The sequence below is a fragment of the Macaca nemestrina genome, chromosome 13 (assembly GCF_043159975.1).
Source record: "Macaca nemestrina isolate mMacNem1 chromosome 13, mMacNem.hap1, whole genome shotgun sequence".
NCBI classification, from domain to species: Eukaryota; Metazoa; Chordata; class Mammalia; order Primates; family Cercopithecidae; genus Macaca; species Macaca nemestrina.
Window position 1 is genome coordinate 104,814,737 of NC_092137.1, and position 15,519 is coordinate 104,830,255.

At 35.3% G+C, this 15,519-nt stretch overlaps 1 protein-coding gene across 1 annotated transcript in view; it reads right to left on the reverse strand.

Annotated features, from left to right (window-relative positions):
- The window catches only part of LOC105472026 (ankyrin repeat domain-containing protein 36A-like), a 203,055-nt gene that overhangs the window by 72,283 nt on the left and 115,253 nt on the right, over window positions 1-15,519 (reverse strand). The window contains exons 62-73 of the mRNA XM_071077048.1: window positions 13,046-13,074; window positions 11,027-11,099; window positions 9,319-9,347; window positions 9,152-9,224; window positions 8,345-8,373; window positions 8,178-8,250; window positions 6,469-6,497; window positions 6,302-6,374; window positions 5,457-5,485; window positions 5,290-5,362; window positions 3,593-3,621; window positions 3,437-3,509 (exon numbers count right to left, since the gene is read on the reverse strand). Coding sequence (XP_070933149.1) covers window positions 3,437-3,509; window positions 3,593-3,621; window positions 5,290-5,362; window positions 5,457-5,485; window positions 6,302-6,374; window positions 6,469-6,497; window positions 8,178-8,250; window positions 8,345-8,373; window positions 9,152-9,224; window positions 9,319-9,347; window positions 11,027-11,099; window positions 13,046-13,074 — 612 coding nt within the window. The remainder of the gene's footprint in view (window positions 1-3,436; window positions 3,510-3,592; window positions 3,622-5,289; window positions 5,363-5,456; window positions 5,486-6,301; window positions 6,375-6,468; window positions 6,498-8,177; window positions 8,251-8,344; window positions 8,374-9,151; window positions 9,225-9,318; window positions 9,348-11,026; window positions 11,100-13,045; window positions 13,075-15,519) is intronic.

Consider the following 15,519-nt stretch of genomic DNA (forward strand, 5'->3'; position numbering starts at 1 on the left):
GTCAAGAAGTTTCTGAATCCACTCATACAAGAAGATATATAAACTACATCAACAATAGTGTATAGGCTGGGTGAGGTGGCTCACACCTGTAATCCCAGCACTTTAGGAGGCTGAAGTGGGTGGATCACAAGGTCAGGAGTTCGAGACCAGCCTAACATGGTGAAACCCCATCTCTACTAAAAATACAAAAATTAGCCGGGCATGGTGTCATGTGCCTGTAATCCCAACTACTCAGGAGGCTGAGGCAGGAGAATCACTTGAACCTGGAAGGTGGAGGTTGCAGTGAGCTGAGATTGTAACATTGTACTCCAGGCTAGGAGACAGAGCAAGACTCCATCTCAAAAAAAAAAAAAAAAAAAAAAAAAAAAAAAAAAAAATTCCAAAACAACAAGAAAGTATATAAGCTTTCAATGTGAAAAATAATTGTCAAAAATGAAAAATTTCCACAGACATTAAGAACTTTTTGTACTTCAAAATCAGTGCAATGTTCACTGAATATATTGGTTTTGTTATTCAAAGAATAAATGCTATAACTTTTTGTTTCTCAAATTGGTTTGATTTGATATACCATGCTAATCTCTAAGGCACATTCATGGAACCATGATCTTATTTTAAAATAGGGTTCTTAGTAAAATCAGTCAAACTTCCTTAGTTCAAATAAATTTCATTTGATTAACTATTATCAACACTTCTATGTAACGCTCACAAATTATTCCCACCACTTCTTTCCTCTTTATTTAGCAGTAGTATCTTATATGTATAATTTCTATTTCCTAAATTTTTGTTCCTTCCCCTCTGGCTAGAAACATACTCAGAAATAATAGCAAAATGACACTGTTATGTTACAAACTGCTATCAGATGGCAAACAGGTATATGGAAAGGTGCTCAACATCACTGGTCATCACAGAAATGCAAATCAAAACCACAATGAGGTATCTTCTCATCTCAGTTAAAAAGGCTTTTATCCAAATGGAAGGCATTAAGAAATGCTGGTGAGGATGTAGAGAAAGGGGAACCCTCGTACACCATTGGTGGCATTGTGAATTAGTACAGTCACTATGGAGAAAAGTATAGAGTCCACAAAAAATTAAAAATACAACTACCTACATGATCTAGCAATCCCATTGCTAGGTAACCACTCAAAAGCAAGAAAATCAGTATTATAAAAGAGAAATCTGACCTGACATGTTTATTGCAGCACTTTTCACAATAGCCATAATTTGGAATCAACCTAAATGTACATCAACAGACAAATGGGTTTTAAAAATGTGATATATATACTGCTCAGTCATATGAAAGAATAAGATCCTCTCATTCGCAATGACATGGATGGACCCAGAGGACATTATATCAAGTAAAATAATCCAGTCACAAAGGATATGAATAGACATTTCTCAAAAGAAGACATGCATACAGCTAACAGGCACATGAAAAAATGCTCATCATCACTCGCCATCAGAGAAATGCAAATCAAAACCACAATGAGATACCATTTCACACCAGTTAGAATGGCAATCATTAAAAAGTCAGGAAACAACAGGTGCTGGAGAGGATGTGGAGAAATAGGAACACTTTTACACTGTTGGTGGGATTGTAAACTGGTTCAATCATTGTGGAAAACAGTATGGCGATTCCTCAAGGATCTAGAACTAGAAGTACCATATGACCCGGCCATCCCATTACTGGGTATATACCCAAAGGATTATAAACCATGCTGCTATAAAGACACATGCACACGTATGTTTACTGTGGCACTATTCACAATAGCAAAGACTTGGAATCAACCCAAATGTCCATCAGTGACAGACTGGATTAAGAAAATGTGGCACATATACACCATGGAATACTATGCAGCTATAAAAAAGGATGAGTTTGTGTCCTTTGTAGGGACATGGATGCAGCTGGAAATCATCATTCTCAGCAAACTATCGCAAGAACAGAAAACCAAACACTGCATGTTCTCACTCATAGGTGGGAATTGAACAATGAGATCACTTGGACTCTGGAAGGGGAACATCACACAACGGGGCCTATTATGGGGAGGGGGAGGGGGTAGGGATGGCATTGGGAGTTATACTTGATGTAAATGACAAGTTGATGGATGCTGACGAGTTGATGGGTGCAGCACACCAACATGGCACAAGTATACATATGTAAGAAAACTGCACGTTGTGCACATGTACCCTAGAACTTAAAGTATAATACAAAAAAAAAAGGCTTCACATGTTGTCACTCCTTTGTGGGTGTGAGAAATTTAAAAAATAGAGCTCATGGAGATGAAGAGAAAAATCACCATTACTGCAGTCTAGGAAGGGTGTGGGTGCGGTAGGAAATTAGAATGCTTAGTAAGTACAAACTATAGTTAGACACAATGAATAAAATCTAGCATTTTATAAAACAAAAACATGACTACAGTCAGCAATAACTAGTTGTACATTTTAGTGGTACTGAGGAAGTACAAATTAAAAGCATAAAGAAATGGTTAATGCTTGAGGTGATGGATAAACCATTAACCATGATGTCATTATTACATATTGTATGCCTGTATCAAAATATCTCATTTACTCCATAAACATAAACATCTACGATTTACTCATTAAAATTAAAAACAACAAAAAAATAAAGTAACACACATACAAACACACAGTGCACTAATCAGAACATCTGATTGGTTTAATATAATAAGTGTAACAAAATTGACCAGAACCAATAAAAGTTAAAACAAACCAAATATGTTATCAGACAAAACATTTCATTAGATAAAAGCCATAATTTGAACTGACTTTTAAAGCAAAACAAATATTTTAGAGTACCAAAATAGATCTCTTTAAATAGCTAAAAAACATTGAAATTCCAAATTGGAAACTTCAGAGTATCAAAATGTAAAAGTAGAAACATCTGAATAAAATCTTGTATTTTAAGGCCAGGCCCCAGTGGCTCATGCCTGTAATCCCAGCACTATGGGAGGGTGAGGTGGGAGAATCACCTGAGGTCAGGAGTTCAAGACTGGCCTGACCAACATGGAGAAACCCTGTCTCTACTAAAAATACAAAATTAGCCAGGCATGGTGGTGCATGCCTGTAATCCCAGCTACTTGGGAGCCTGAGGCAGGAGAATCACTTGAACCAGGAAGGCAGAGGTTGCAGTGAGCTGAGATTGAGTCATTGCATTCCAGCCTGGGCAATAAGAACAAAGCTCTGTCTAACAACAACAACAACAAAAAAAAAAAACCTTATATTTTTAAAAAATGTATTTTCCTTCTGTATGCAAATCTCATTTTTGAAAACCTAAATAAAAATGATAACGGCTGCATTATTTAGATGAAATCCTGAAATAATATAAAAAAGTGAAATAATTGAGAATAGAAAGACTATGAGCATTACAAATAGATTAATGTACATCTTTCCACAGTTAAATCTGCATTACAAAGTTTACCTGGTGTGGATGTTTGTACACCCTTCATTTTGGTGGCTGTATTCAGAACAGAATCTTTATTTTCAATTGTAGCCTGAATGGTTTTAAAACAAAATGATTAGCACATGATGTATATTGTATAGGATATACAGTTAATACAAATGTAAGAGCAATTACCTTCAAGGTGGGCAGATTCTCAGGATACTCTAACAAGCAAAAAAAGTATATAATCAATCATATGTAAATGTGGTAAGGCCAACCATACATTCATGGAGTGTTAGCATCAAACTCAATACTCTTGCCTGTATTAGTGTAGGGTTTCATGTTTTTCTAGTTTGTTTCTTTGAGATAGTAACATGACAGAAATGCACTAAAGAAATTAGGAATATAGGCTTCAAAAAACATACCGTTACAAGTTAAAAATGAAATTATGCACCACATCTATTACTAAAAAATAAGGATTAATGTGGATATGCTGACTAACAAGGAGAAATGTGATCTAAAATCAGAGGAGCAACTCGTAACCCTAGAAATATATGTAAAAGTTGGTGCTAACTGTGACTGCATGACTTTCATGCAAGACATCAGAAGGATTTATACAATTATAACAAAAATATTCATCATGTTCTTTAACTTGCCCAATAATTGAGAAGGTACACAATTACAATGACACTTAACTTGAATGTACACTTCACACCTCTTCAGTGGAAGTGTCATGAATTCATCAGTTTGGATATATGTTTGATGAACCTTAGTAGATAATATTCATTATTTATCACACCCATGTGGTGTAATAATCTGCCTATATTTCTTGTATCCTCTAGTTTAGCCTTCAGAAAATTTCTTCATCCACTAATGGCAAGAAGGTATAATATATAAAACCCATCAAAAACTATAATAAATTATACATACTTATACAAAATGAAATTGCTCCAGGCATTAGATATTAATGAACTTATACATTTTGAAATCAGGCCAATATACAGTGCAAATAACCATTTTAGGATTCAATTAATGCAGTCAACATTATTTTTGTCTCTAAAATTAGTCTGCTCTGGAATATCACTTTATTATAAAGAATTTTCACTAAATAGTTATTTTAACAAAAAAAAACCCAGCACTTTGGAAAAAAGCTAATGTATTCATATTAAATTTTAACTCATTCGAATAACTAATAAAAATATATCACTGATGTCTGATAGTAATAAACAGGAATAATGAGACACTGAGGTTTATCCCAATTCTAGCACTCCTTCCTGATTCCAGTAGACATTGGAGCAGCCAGAAGTCAGATCTTCTCGTATGTAAATATTCCAAATGTATTTGAAGTGAGCTCGCTCAGGTTTCCTCAGCAGAAACCCCAAAATTACCTAACTAACTTCTTCCTTTCCCTCTTTCTTGCCTTGCAATCCCTCTTTCTTGATGAAAATAATTACTACATCAGTGGTCACTTTGCTTCTCATTCTCCAGTGTTTATGGGTTATTATGACAACTTCTTCCCTCTGGTTGTAGCAGAACCATCTGACATCTATAACGTCTATTACTTCTTCTCTTTCTCCTTCTCCTCTCCTTAGAAACATGCTCTGAAATAACAGCAAAATTATGCTATACCCTGATCCTCTTATGTTTTGGACTGTTTTCCAACGGTTCTTCTACATGATTTCAATGTAGGGAAGTCTATAACCTTGTTACTAAGATCATGGCCGAGGAACAGCAGCATCAAAATCACCTGAGAACTTACTAGAAATGCACAATCTCAGGCCTGCTGAATCAGAAAGTGCATTTTCAATGATCCCCCCGCTGATTTATTCAGGGGTGGGACGTTCTCTTCTATCTTGAGTGCACATGACATTAAATGTGTATTGCCAAATTACCTGTTCCAGATTTCCGACCAGCCATTATTCTTGTGGCAGTATTCAAAACAGGAACTTTCTTTTTAAATATAACCTGAATGGAATAAGAAGCAAAATAGTCAATACATAATATACGTTTCATAGACTATACAATTAGTAATTCAAAATATAAATGAAAGAGTAACTACCTTCCAGGCCAACTGTTTCTGAGGAGACGCTGAAAAGCAAAAGAAATATATAATCCATCATATGTAAATATGATAAAGTTATCCGTACATTCATGCAGTGTTAGCATCAAGCTGTATCCTCCTGCCTGTACTAGCATAGGATTTGATGTTTTATAGTTTGTGTCTTTGGGACAGGAACATGAGGAAATACACTGAAGAAAATGGAAATACAGGCTTCCAGAAAATATACAGTCACAAATTACAAAGAGACATTAATGGGTCATGTGTGTATTACTGAAATAAAAAGTGTTGACATCAATGTGGATATCCCGAATGATGAAAAGAAATGTGATCTAAAATCAGAGGAGCAACTCATACACCCATGAATCAATGTCAAAGAAGGTAGTAAATGCTACTGCATGTTTCTCATGCAAGACATCAGAAGGATTTATACCATTATACTACTAATATTCATCATGATCTTTAACTTGCCTGATAATTGAGCAGGTACACGATGACAATGACACTTCTGTAGAATGTACACTTCACAAGTCCTCAGTGGAAGTGTCCCAGCTTCATCAGCTTGGATATAGGTTTGGAAAATCCTAGTATATAATATTCTTTATTTCTCAAACCCATGTCGTGTAATAATGTGCCTACATTTGTTGTTTCCTCTAGTTTAGGCTGGGAAGATCATGTCCAAGACCAGCAGCATCAGCATCACCCGAGAACTTACTACAAATGAAGAATCTCAGGCCTGCTGAATCAGAATGTGCAGCATCAACGAGTCCCTCGCTGATTTATTTGGGGAAGAGAAGTTCTTTTCTGTCTTGACTGAACACATTAAATGTGTTTTGCAAAATTACCTGTCCCAGATTGTTGTCCATCCTTTATTTCTGTGGCTGTATTCGAAACAGAATCTTCCTTGTCACTTGTCGCCTGAATGGAATTTGAAACAAAATAATCAATAAATAAAGTATGTTTCATAGACTATACATTTACTAGTTCAAAATATAAATGAGATTTTAATCACCTTCAAGGCTTTTTTTTTCTGAGAAGACACTGAAAAGCAAAAGAGATACATAATCACTCATATGTACATATGATAAAGTTATCCATACATAATGCAGTGTTAGCATCAAGCCATATCTTCCTGCCTGCATTAGTGTAGGCTTTGATGTTTTCTCCTTTGTGTCTGGGGATTGGAACATGACAGATATACACTTCAAAAAAGGAATACAGGCTTCACGAAATATACCCTTACAATTTCAAACATGGTATGATTAGTCGTATGTCTAAAATTAAAATAAAACCATGTCAATATCAATACAGATATGCCGAGTGATGAGCACAAATGTGATCTAAAATCAGTGGAGCAACTCATAGACCTGAGAATCAATGTCAAATCAGGTAGTACATGATCCCGCATGTCTTTCATGCAAGAAACCAGAAGGATTTACATAATTATACTACAAACATTCATCATGCTCTTTAACTTGCCCAATAACTGAGATGATACACAATTACAATGACACTTCAGTTCAATGTACACTTCACGTCTCTTCAGTGGAAGTGTCCTACATTGATCAGCTTGGATATATGTTTGCTAAAATCTAGTACGTAATATTCATTATTTCTCACACTCGTGAGGTGTAATAATTTGACTAAATTTCTTGTATTCGCTAGCTGAGACTTCCAAAAGTTTCTTCATCCACTCATGGCAACAAAGGATAATATATTAGCCTCAATAAAAATATCATCAATTATCAATCTTGACATACTTCTACAAAGTAAAACTGTGACAAGCATTAGATATTAGTAAATTTTACATTAGGAATCACTCTAATATTCATTGAAAATGACCATTTTAGGAGTTAATTAGATTTCAACATAATTTTTGCTTCTAAAATAGTCTTCTTGAGAGTATCATGGTATTCTGTAAAGAGGTTTCATTAAATAGCTATTTTATCTAAGAGTTAGCTCCTTGAACAAGGAAGGCAATGTATTCATATTCAAGTTTATCTCATTTTTTATAACTAAAATCAACAAAACGTGTATCTCTGATGCCGAATAGTAACAAAGAAGAGTAAGGAGTCACTGTGATTTATCCCAATTCTAGCATTGTTTCCCGCTCCAGTAGTTCCTGCAGCAGCGAAAATCAAATCTTCTTTAATACAAATACTGAAAATGCATCTGTAGTGAGTTCACACAGGTTTCCTCAGCAGAAAATCCAAAATTACATAAATAACTTCTTATTTTCCCTCCTTCCACCCTCACAATCCCTCTTCCTTGAGGAAAATAATTGCTACATCAGTGGTCTGGTTAGTTCTCATTCTACAGTGTTTATGGGGTATAAGGATCACTTTTCCCTCTGTTTATAGCAATACGATCTGATGCCTATAATATCTATTACTTCATCTCTTTCACCTTCCCCTCTTGATGGAAACATGCAGTAGAATTAAAGCAAAATTATTCTGTCCCCTGAACCCCTTATGTGTTGAACTGCTCTCCAATGGTTCTTCTTCCCAATTTCAATGTAGGGCAGTCTATAATCTTACTACTCAGATCATGGCCAAGGACCAGCAGCATCAGGGTCACCTGAGTACTTATTGAAATGAAGACTCTCCAGTGTGCTGAATCAGAACGTGCAGCTTTGATGAACTCCCCACTGATTTATTTGGGGAAGTGAATTTCTCTTCTCTCTTGATTGAATATCACATTAAATGTGTATTGTAAAATTACCTGTCCCAGATATTTGTCCATCCTTTATTTCTGTCGTTATATTTGAAACAGAATCTTTCTTGTCACTTGTAGCCTGAATGGGATTTGAAACAAAATAATCAATACATAGAGTATATTTCATAGACTATACAGTTAATAGTTCAAAATGCAAACGAGATTTTAATCACCTTCCAGGCCGGTTGTTTCTGAGAAGACACTGAAAAGCAAAAGGAATATATAATCAGTCATATGTACATATGATAAAGTTATTCAAACATTCATGCAGTGTTAGCATCAAGCTGCATCTTCCTGCCCGTCTTAGTGAAGCCTTTGATGTTTTATATTTTGTATCTTGGGACAGGAACATGACAGAAATACACTGAAGAAAACAAGAATACAGGTTTCACGAAATATACACTAATCATTTCAAACATATTACGATCTGTCATATGACTAAAACTAAAATAAAACAGTGTCAATTTCAATAAGGATATGTCAAGTGATGAGGACAAATGTGGTCTAAAATCAGAGAAGCAACTCAATCACCTGGGAACCAATGTCAAAGGAGGTGGTACATGCACCCACATGTCTTTCATGCAAGATACCTGAATGATGTAGACCATTGTACTGCAAACATTCATCATGCTCTTACTGTAAAATCTATACTTCATCTCTTTCTCCTTCCACCCTTAGTGAAAACATGCTGTAGAATTAAAACAAAATTATGCTGTCCCCTGAGCCCCTTATGTCTTGACCTGCTCTCCATATTTCTTCTTCCCAATTTCAACATGGGGAAATATATAATCTTACTGCAAAGATCATGTCCAAGACCAGCAGCATCAGTGTCACCCGAGAACTTATTACATATGAGGAATCTCAGGCCTGCTGAATCAGAATGTGCAGCATCGATGAGTCCCCCGCTGATTTATTCGGGGGAAGAGAAGTTATTTTCTATCTGGACTGAACATGACATTAAATGTGTTTTGCAAAATTACCTGTCGCAGATTCTTGTCCATCCTTTATTTCTGTGGCTATATTCGAAATAGAATCTTTCTTGTCACTTGCAGCCTGAATGGAATTTGAAACAAAATAATCAATTAAAAAAGTATATTTCATAAACTATACAGTTAATAGTTTAAAGTATAAAAGACAGTTTAATTACCTTCAAGGGTGGTTGTTTCTGGGAAGACACTGAAAAGCAAAAGGGATACATAATCACTCACATGTACATATGATAATATTATTCATACACTCATGAAGTGTTAGCATCAAGCTGTATCCTCCTGCCTGTATTAGTGTAGGCTTTGATGTTTTCTACTTTGTGTATGGAGACTGGAACACGACAGAAGTAGATTGAAAAAAAAGGAATACAAGCTTCACGAAATATACCCTTACAACTGCAAACTTGGTATGATTTGTTCTATGCCTAAAACTAAAATAAAACAATGTTAATATCAATGTGGATATGCCGAGTGATGAGGACAAATGTGATCTAAAATCAGAGCAGCAATTCATACACCTGAGAATCAGTGTCAAAGCAGGTGGTACATGATCCCACATGTTTTTCATGCAATACATCAGAAGGATTTACACTATTATACTACAAACATTCATCACGTTCTTTAACTTGCCTGATAACTGAGAAGGTACACAATTACAATGACATTTCAGTTGAACATACACTTCACATCTCTTACGTGGAAGTGTCCTAAGTTGATCAGCATGGATATATGTTTCCTGAATTCGAGTAAATAATATTCATTATTTCTTAAACCCATGTGATACAATAATTTGCCTAAGTTTCTTGTATTCTCTAGTTTAGCCTTTCGAACATTTCTTCATCCACTCATGGCAACAAAGTATAATACATAAACCTCAATTAAAAGCATCCTCAATTATATTAATTTTGACATACTTCTACTAAATAAAACTGCTACAAGCACTGGATATTAATAAGTTTTTCCATTCCGAAATCACAGCAATATTCATTGAAAATGACCAAGTAGTCAGTTTATCAATTCCACATTACTTTTGTTTCTAAAACAGTCTTGTTAGGAGTATCATGCTATTCTTTAAAGAATATTCATTAAATAGCGATTTTATCCAAGACTTTGCTCTTTGATCAAAGAAGCAAATGTATTCACGTTCAACTTTATCCAATTTTTACAACTAAAATCAAGAAAACATGTAAGTCTCATGCCTAATAGTAACAAAGAGCAGTAATTAGTCAATGTGGTTTGCACCAATTCTAGCATTCTTTCCTGCATCCTGTAGTTCCTGGTGTTTCCAAAATCAAATTTTCTTTATGCAAATATGCCAAATGCCTCTGAAGTGAGTTCATTCAGGTTTCCTCAGCAGAAAACCCAAAATTACATAAGTAACTCCTTCTTTTCCCTCCTTCCTGCCTCACAATCCCTCTTCCTTGAGAAAACTAATTGCTATATCAGTGGACTCATTAGTTCTTGTTCTACACTGTGTACGAGTTATTACGATTACTTTACTGTCTGTTTTCAGCAGTAGGATGTGAATGTAAAATCTATACTTCATCTCTTTCTCCTTCTACCTTTGGTAAAAACATGCTGTAGAATTAAGGCAAAATTATTCTGTCCCCTAAGCCCCTTATGTCTTGACCTGCTCTTCAAGGTATCTTCTTCCCAATTTCAATGTGGGTAAGTCTATAATCTTATTGTGAAGATCATGTCTAAGACCAGTAGCATCAGCATCACCCAAGAACTTATTACAACTGAGGAATCTCAGGCCTGCTGATTCAGAATGTACATCTTCAACGAGTCCCCCACTATGTATTCAGGGAAGAGAAGTTCTTCTACATTTGGACTGAACATGACACTAAATGTGTTCTGTAAAATTACCTGTACCAGATTTTTGTCCATCCATTATTTCTGTGGCTATATTCGAAACAGAATCTTTCTTGTCACTTGTAGCCTGAATGGAATTTGAATCAAAATAATCAATAAATAATGTATATTTCATAGACTCTACAGTTACTAGTTCAAAATATAAATGAAAATTTAATTACCTTCAAGGCTGGTGGTTTCTGAGAAGACACTGAAAAGCAAAAGGGACACATAATCACTCACACGTAAATATAATAAAGTTATCCACACACGCATACAGTGTTAGCACCAAGCTGTATCCTCCTGCCTGTATTAGTGTAGGCTTTGATGTTTTCTACTTTGTGTCTGGGGACTGGAACATAAAAGAAATACACTGACAAAAGGGAACACAGGCTTCATGAAATATACCCTTACAATTGCAAACACGGTATGATTTGTCATATGTCTAAAACTAAAATAAAACCATCTCAATATCAATGTGGATATGCCGAGTGATGAGGACAAATGTGACCTAAATCAGTGAAGCAACTCATACACCTGAGAATCAATGTCAAAGCAGGTGGTACACGATCCCGCATGTCTTTCATGCAGGAAATCAGAAGGATTTATATAACTATACTACAAACATTCATCACGCTCTTTAACTCGTCCGATAACTAGGAAGGTACACAATTACAATGACACTTCACATCTCTTCAGTGGAAGTGTCCTAAATTGATCAGCTTGGATATATGTTTGTTGAAACCTAGTAGATAATTTCATTATTTCTCACTCCCGTGTGGTGAAATAATTTGGCTAACTTTCTTGCATCTGCTAGTTTAGCCTTCTGAAATTCTCTTCACACATTCACGGTAACAAAAAATAATATATTAGCCTCAATAAAAAGATCATGAATTACCAATTTTGACATACTTCTACAAAGTTACACTGTTACCAGCATTAGATATTAATAAAATTAACATTCAGAAATCACTCCAATATTCATTGTAAATGACCATTTTAGGAGTTAATTTGAATTCAACATAATTTTTGTTACTAAAATAGTCTTGTGGGGAATATCACACTATTCTCTAAAGGAGTTTCACTGAGTAGCTATTTTATCCAAGAGTTAGCTCCTAGAACAACGAAAGCAATGTATTCATATTCAAGTTTATCTCATTTTTATAAGTAAAATCAACAAAACATGTATCTCTGATGCCTAATAGTAACAAAGAGGAATAACGAGTCACTGTGGTTTATCCCAATTCTAGCACTGTTTCCTGCGTCCAGTAGTTCCTGGAGCTGCCAAAATCAAATATTCTTTTATGCAAATATTCCAAATGTATCTGAAGTGAGTTCACTCAGGTTTCCTGGGCGGAAACCTCAAACTTTCATAAATAACCTCATCTTTTCCCTACTTCCTGCCTCACAATTCCTCTTGCTTGAGCAAAATAATTGCTACATCATTGGTCTTGTTAGTTCTCATTCTACAGTGTTTTAGGGGTATTAGGATCACTTTGCCTCTGTTCATAGCAATACGATCTGATGTCTATAATATCTATTACTTCATCTCTTTCTCCTTCCCCTCTTGATGGAAACATGCTGTAGAATTAAAGGAAAATGATGCTGTTTCCTGAGCCTGTTATGTGTTAAACCGCTTTCCAATGGTTCTTCTTCCCAATTTCAAAGTAGGGAAGTCTATAATCTTAGTACTCAGATCATGGCCAAAGACCAGCAGCATTAAGCTCACCCGAGAACTTAGGAAGAATCTCAGGCGTGCTGAAACAGAACGTGAACCTTCGACGAACCCCACGCTCACTTATTTGAGGAAGAGAAGTTCTCTTCTATCTTAATTGAACCTGACATTATATGCGAATTGTAAAATTACCTGTCCCAGATATTTGTGCATCCTTTATTTTGGTGGCTATATTCGAAACAGAATCTTCCTTGTCACTTGTAGCCTGAATGGAATTTGAAACAAAATAATCAATGCATAAAGCATAGTTCATAGACTATACAGTTATTAGTTCAAAATATAAATGAGAGTTTAATTACCTTCAAGGCTGGTTGTTTCTGAGAAGACACTAAAAAGCAAAAGGGACACACAATCACTCATATGTACATAAGATAATGTTATTCATACATTCATGAGGTGTTAGCATCAAGCTGTATCCTCCTGCCTGTATTAGTGTAGGATTTGATGTTTTCTACTTTAGAAATACACTGAAGAAAAGGAATACAGGCTTCACGAAATATACCCTTACTATTTCAAACATGGTATGATTAGTCATACGTCTAAAACTAAAATAAAACCGGGTCTATATCATTATGGATATGCTGAGTGATTAATATAATGTAAAATCAGAGCAGCAATTCATACACCTGAGAATCAATGTTAAAGCAGGTGGTACATGCTGCATGTCTTTCAGGCAAGAAAGCAGAAGGATTTATACCATTATACTACAAACATTCATCATGCTCTTTAACTTGCCTGATAACTGAGAACTTACACAATTACAATGACACTTTAGTTGAATGAACATCTCACGCCTTTTAAGTTAGAAGTGTCCTAAATTCAACAGCTTGGATATATGTTTCCGGAATCGGAGTAAATAATATTCATTATTTCTCACACCCGTGTGATGTCCTAATTGGCCTAAGTTTCTTGTATTCTCTAGTTTAGCCTTCCAAACATTTCTTCATCCACTCATGGCAACAAAGTATAATATTTAAACCTCAATAAAGAGCATAATCAATTATTAATTTTGACATACTTCTACTAAATAAAACTTCTACAAGCATTGGATATTAGTAAGCTTTTCCATTCGGAAATCACGCCAACATTCATTGAAAATGACCATTTTTAGGGTCAGTTGATGAATTCAACAGTATTTTTGTTTCTAAAATAGTCTTGCTAGGAGTATCATGCTATTCCCTAAAGAATATTCATTAAATTGCGATTTTATCCAAGAGTTACCTCTTTGATCAAAGAAGCCAATGTATTCATATTCAAGCATATCTCATTTTTATAACTAAAATCAACGAAACAGGTAAGTCTGATGCCTAATAGTAACAAAGAGGAGTAATTAGTCATTGTGGTTTATCCTAATTCTAGCATTCCTTGCTGCATCCTGTAGTTTCAGAAGCTGCCAAAATCAAATCTTCTTTCTGCAAATATGCTACATGCATCTGAAGTGAGTTCACTTAGGTTTCCTCAGCAGAAATCACAAAATTACATAAATAACTTCTTCTTTTCCCTCTTTCCTGCCTCACAATCCCTCTATCTTGGGAAAATTAATTGCTACATCAGTGGACTCGTTACTTCTCGTTCTAGTGTCCGCGAGTTATTACAATCAAGTTTCCATCTGTCTTTAGCAGTACAGTGTGATGTCTGTAAAATCTATACTTCATCTCTTTCTCCTCCCACCCTTGGTGAAAACATGCTATAGAATTAAAGCAAAATTATGCAGTCCCCTGAGCCCCATATATCGTGATCTGCTCTCCAATGTTTCTTCTTCCCAATTTCAGTGTGTGGAAGTCTTTAATCTTACTGGGAAGATCATGTCCAAGACCAGCAGCATGGGCGTCACCCGAGAACTTATTACATATGAGGAATCTCGGGCCTGCTGAATCAGAATGTGCAGCATTGAAGAGCCCCACGCTGATTTATTCAAGGAAGAGAAGTTATTTTCTATCTGGACTGAACATGACAGTAAATGTGTTTTGCAGAATTACCTGTCCCAGATTCTTGTCCATCCTTTATTTCTGTGGCTGTATTCGAAACAGAAACTTTCTTGTCACTTGTAACCTGAATGGAATTTGAATCAAATTAATCACCAAAAAAGTAGGTTTCATAGACTCTGTAGTCACTAGTTCAAAATATAAATGAAAATTTAATTACTTTCAATGCTGGTGGTTTCTGAGAAGACACTGAAAAGCAAAAGGGATACATAATCACTCACACGTAAATATAATAAAGTTATGTATACACGTGTATAGTGTTAACATCAAGCTATATCCTCCTGCCTGCATTAGTGTAGGCTTTGATGTTTTCTACTTTGTGTCTGGGGACTGGAACATAAAAGAAATAAACTGACAAAAGGGAATATAGACTTCATGAAATATACCCTTACAATTGCAAACACGGTATGATTTGTCATATGTCTAAAACTAAAATAAAACCATCTCAATATCAATGTGGATATGCCGAGTGATGAGGACAAATGTGACCTAAATCAGTGGAGCAACTCATACACCTGAGAATCAATGTCAAAGCAGGTGGTACATGATCCCGCATGTCTTTCATGCAGGAAATCAGAAGGATTTACATAATTATACTACAAACATTCATCACGCTCTTTAATTCATCCGATAACTAGGAAGGTACACAATTACAATGACACTTCACATCTCTTCAGTGGAAGTGTCCTAAATTGATCAGCTTGGATATATGTTTGTTGAAACCTAGTAGATAATATTCATTATTTCTCACTCCCGTGTGGTGAAATAATTTGGCTAACTTTCTTGTA